The 5,598-nt window shown below is 30.0% G+C and overlaps 1 protein-coding gene across 1 annotated transcript; it reads left to right on the forward strand.

The window, feature by feature from the left end:
* Positions 1–965: 965 nt before the first annotated feature.
* LOC132719678 (carbohydrate sulfotransferase 15-like) lies at positions 966–4,066 on the forward strand. The gene is made up of 5 exons (XM_060703493.1): positions 966–999; positions 1,719–1,872; positions 2,044–2,191; positions 3,283–3,433; positions 3,773–4,066. Exons 1-5 carry the CDS (start codon positions 966–968, stop codon positions 3,952–3,954), a joined length of 669 nt encoding a protein of 222 aa, XP_060559476.1. The 3' UTR covers positions 3,955–4,066.
* Positions 4,067–5,598: the final 1,532 nt, after the last annotated feature.

Below are 5,598 nucleotides of genomic sequence, written 5' to 3' on the forward strand. Positions count from 1 at the left end.
CACGAACAGAAACAATCAAACCGAGTCTGCAATTTTCATAATTTATAATATTGTTGTTCAATTGCTTTCGAATGATCATCTCATTTCCAGATTTGTTTTAAATAAAGTAAATTTTTCTTTATTTTGATAATGATAACGATAATAATAATTATTATTTTATAAAGTACAAATTAAATACCAAATATGTAAATTAAAGCGAAAGTTATAAATGATATTTGATTTTCATATTTTTCTTCTACGCATTATTAAATTTATGTTATATTAAATGCTTTATCAAATGGAACACAACTAAATATTCATGACAATTTTAACATTAAGAATTCTTAAAACGCTTCGATATCAAATAGATATGCGAATGAAATTAACTGATACAATAACTAATCAATAAAAAAAAACACAACAAAAACGACGCTTATACGTTTGCAATGAAAATGTAATCATGTAAACACAACATTATCATTATTGATTTTGTTACATAATTTTGTAATCTGGATGCAAAATCAGACTGCTATAAACGACTTTTTATGTTTGCAGTGAAATTGTAATGATGTCAACACAACTTTATCATTATTTGTTATGTGCGAAATCAGATTGTTATAATTGACTTTTTTTATGTTTGCAATGAAAATATTATCATGTAAACACAACTTTATCATTTGTTACATTTATTATATTTGTTACATAATTATGTAATCTGGGTGCAAAATCAGTCTGTTATTTTTATATGTTTGACTGCTACAAACCGACTTTATGTGATACATTGTATAAAAATGTAATCGTGTAAACATTAAACTGTCATATATGTAATATGTGTTAGCTGATAATACGAATGTAATTATGTAAGGTGATACAGTTTTACATATATCTCTTGTATTACTAGTACATGTTTATCATACATGTATATATAAAGAACAGCTTTACGAAATCGGGGCAAATCTTCAACTTGAAATTACACAATTTATACAATGACTGAACAAATAAACGTAGTCCTTAACGGAAGTAAATTATAAAAAGAGGTCATAAACAGATTGAAAGAGAACAAGCACTGTTAAATCTTGGATATCTCAAGCCTAATGCCAATTATCTTAAAGACTTTATCAATATTAATGTTACTGTTTATAGATATGTCGTAGCGCTTGTTGAAAAAAAAATAATAATAAAAAAAATAATAATCTCAAATTCAAAATAACTTTATCTTAGCTACGTTATTTTCTAGAGTTTACACAACATAAAAAAATATAATATTACTTTCAGTGTAATTCGTTAACAAGAATGACAATGATAAATGGTTAATATGATTTTAAAATGTCTGTTATATATTTTTATCTGTAAGCTTTGTATAAATTTCAACTAACTTTTCAATTTTAAAAGGATGTACCTATACCCTTAAAGCATAGCATGCCATGCTGAATACACTTATCAACAAAAGTTGATATGTGGTAGATATCTCCATTTTTCCATTTAATTATTTTCTACTTTTACTTATCACCGGTTGTCAAAGCCTCATTATGGGTCATGTGACGTACAGTATGCACAATGACGGGAACTAGATAGATACATGTCCTATACTATGTAGTGTTAAGTAACACTTGTCCCCTAATAACACTATGCCATCGATATAATATTAAAAAACAAACGAAATAAAGAATATTGGTTTGCCTTAATAACTTATAGACTTATAGATGCATTGTCACTTAATTACTGCGGTATTCTTTTAGGTGACTTCAGTGCTACATATTGGGACAACAAAATGTTGCTAATGAATTGGACTGGTAAAAAAGGAACCAACCCTCCATATACTCTTGCTGATGTCATATACAACCTGAATCCAAACACAAAAGTCATATTTTTGTTGAGACATCCAGTTGAAAGGTTCATTGTTCTGTGATTTTGAAGAAAAAATAGTTCTAGTATATTTTTAAAAGGAAATAACAATAATGAAGTGTCTATCATTTCTTTACATTTTTGTTGCACATTAAACTTATTAAAATTGCCTATATAACACCATATACCAATAATAACACTATTTTTTTTATTTTACAGAATCTATTCTGAGTATTTGTATTTTCGAAAAAAGGAGAAAAAAAGTGCAGACGATTTTCACGCAAAGATCAAAGCCGCCATACAGAGACACTGGTTTTGTTTAAAGAAACATTGTCTGCGTTACTGTTCATATTTTTATGTCAACGAGGTACGTTATATGTCACATTTATATTTAGATCTTAAAACTGTATGCTACACAACACTTACTCACATACTCATTTCTTTAAAAAAAAATGATGCGTCTTTCATTGATAACTTTAAATTCTCAAAGAAATTTTAGCAAATAAAACCCAACATACAATAAACAACGTCATATTATCGTCTTGGTATGTTACACTCTTGCAAGTGCATCTTATTTGAGTACATTTCAAAAATAAATGTTTATTGATATTAAATTAAAATTTGTGCAAATAATTATGTATTGTAAAAACCATGTTATCGTGACAGACAGGACACGGGTAAATTTATTGATACGAACTTGAATAACTTTGATGTAGCTAGAAAAATGGTATTAGTTGTACAGTGGAAGTTTATAAATATTTTAATGTCTTTAGTTAATTTACTTTAAATCAAATTTAATCTTTTTTTTTATTTATTTATGCTTATTTATTTTTTGAACAACAAATGTATAAGTCATAAATGTTGTATTTACATATGAGCCGCGTCATGACTAAAACAACGTAATGCGTTTGCGACCAGCATGGATACAGACCAGCCTGCGCAACCGTGCAGTCTGATCAGGATCCATGCTGTACGCTTCAAAACCCTATAACAAGTAGAGAAACTGATAGCAAACAGCATAGATCCTGATCAGACTGCGCGGATGCGCAGGCTGGTCTATTTCCATGCTGCTCGCAAACGCACTATGTTGATTATGTAATGGCGCGGCTCATATGAACTTTCGGTGACATTAAAAATCTTCAGTATTTCAGAAAATAACAATTGTTAACAATTTTTAAAAAAAACAATAAACTTTTTTATCAGATCAATGCAAATAAATAAATCGATTTGTGTTTATGACTTATTAGGTTTTTTGAATTAAAATCAAGCAACGATTTTTATGAAGTGAGTAAGAAGTTTAGCAAAAGTAATAGTTGTAAATCAATACACAAATTATTATTTACATAAAAAGATATCAGTCCGAAAAGTAAAAAATTCTATGAAGATGATTACAATTATTTCTGTAATTTATCTTTATAATTGTTTATCATTGTTAATGTCCAAACATTATTTCACAAGGGAATTCGACTGGAGGTTTCAATTTACCATGTGTACATAGAAGACTACTTGCGTGTCTTTTCGCGAAGCCAGGTTAAGATAGTAAAGACAGACAATTTTTCTACCAATATGAAAACTGTTCTAACAGATGTCTTTAGATTTTTAGATATCGGTATGTAGTGCATGTAATTTATGATATTTTATAACATTTAACTAATCTCAATTTAAATTTTATCAATAATTAAATCATCGTGACTGGTATCAATTGTGGTCCTCCTCATTTTTGAATAACTGTCTTCATAATGAGTAGAAAACAACATAGCCAATAGAAATTGAATCAGATTCACAAATGAATGTGCACTCTATAGCTTAGGATTTTTTATAATCATTATTGTAGTACTTTGTTCTATCAATATGAAATAGTATAAATATAAGTGTATAACAATAAGTATTGTTTCATATAACATACGCATACAAGAAACCATCAATAAATGTATAATTACAATTTCAGAAATACCATCAGAAGAAACTTTGACCACTATTTGTTCTTTTGGAAAGAAAAATACAAACATAAAGAAGTATGAAATGACTGGTCGTATGTTGCCCGCGACAAACTTACTTTTATCGGACTTTTATAAAACACACAATGAGAAGCTAAGATTGCTCTTGAGAGAAAATATTGACTTCGATTAAATATATGCTTTAATTATAGAAATACTTATACACACTACACAACTCTATAAGAGACCCGCACTGATTTTCCTGTTCATCTAAAATCATATAAAGTTACACTGGTAAAAATGCACCACATGTTTGCTGTATGTTAGGTACACCATATGTTTTCCATATGTAAAACATATGTGTTTCATTTGTTTTGAAACATATGTGTTTAAGAACATATGTTTTTCATATGTAGGATTAATATATGTTAAACAGGACCATAAGAAAAACATGTGTCAACAAACATATGTTAAACTCATTGTGGCGCCGTTATATGTCGCAACGCCGCTAAATGTCGCACTTACCGCTAAATGTCGCACCATTGCCGCTAAATGTCGCAACCGCCGCTAAATGTCGCAAAATCATTTGCCGTTAAATGTCGCAATGTTAACGTAAAATGTCGCACGAATTTCCCCTACCGTTAAATGTCGCAACACTACCGTTAAATGTCGCAAGATGTAAATTCATATTAAAATCATGATTAAAAGTAGTATTTTTTTACTTTTTAACGTCCTCATAGTTATTTTTACTGTAATTGTCATTTAACAAAAAGTATATTTGATTTAATTGTTTTCTTCTTTTATGAACCTAAATATCCAGGTTTTGAGCTGCTATATAATGTAATATTGACGCTAGAAAGCGTATTCTAGAAATATACATTTGAAATTCAATTCTCAATAGATAAGTATTTTTCTTTTGTCTCCCTTTTTCATTTATAACCCTGATTGGGGTCCGACCCCAAAGTTCGGTAAACTTCACAGTGCACTTTACGGTCAAACGCACTTTGGGGTCAACATCAAGAAATTGACCCCAAAGTGCGTTGATATGCTACATATTAACGCACTGTTACACTGCACATTGGGTTCAAACGCACTTTGGGTCGACCCCAAAGTGCAGTAAACTTCACAGCGCACTTTAGGTCACTTCACACCGACGTTCCGTACGCTAGCTTGATAGCTTCCTCACATGAAAGAATCCAAGTCCCTGTCGGGATTCGAACCCACAGCATTAGGGACAAGTGGTTGGACGTCAATGACCTTAACCACTCGGGCCCCATTTTTACGTTTGTCAGGTACAAGTCATGTTATTTTATGAAAGGAACTGCTACTGTAAATAAATTTAAAGTTCTCTTACATATATTTTAATATTTCCGCAACGACATACTTTTTATTTGTGGCCATTTTGACGCCGTCCTGAGATTGCAAAATAAACTGAGATGTAAACGTTGATTTACAGCACAGGGCAGTTTATATTGTGAATCAAAATAAACTTACATGTTATTTTGGGTAAAAAAAAACGTGTCTGTTTGACGAACCACCTAAAACCGCTGCCTTTTGAAATGAGACGATATGTCTTTTTTCCGAAAGTTACAAAATATATGAGTTTGAAAATAATTCCTGTCATAATTGGACTTGAATTTCATTTAAATGATTATAAACTTATGATTTTTTTTTTAAGCATGATGAATTCTAATAATATTGCATCCATCTTGGAAGTGATCTGAAATGTTTTTTTCCAGGACAGCTTGACACAGCCTGAATTCCTTTCAATGTAAGTCTTTTTTCTACAACATGGAAAAACTATAAGTAATCAAGAAAGGTAACCTCCGTTTAATGT

Source organism: Ruditapes philippinarum, unplaced genomic scaffold (genome assembly GCF_026571515.1).
Source record: "Ruditapes philippinarum isolate M1 unplaced genomic scaffold, ASM2657151v2 ctg2668_1_1_1_1, whole genome shotgun sequence".
Lineage (NCBI taxonomy): Eukaryota > Metazoa > Mollusca > Bivalvia > Venerida > Veneridae > Ruditapes > Ruditapes philippinarum.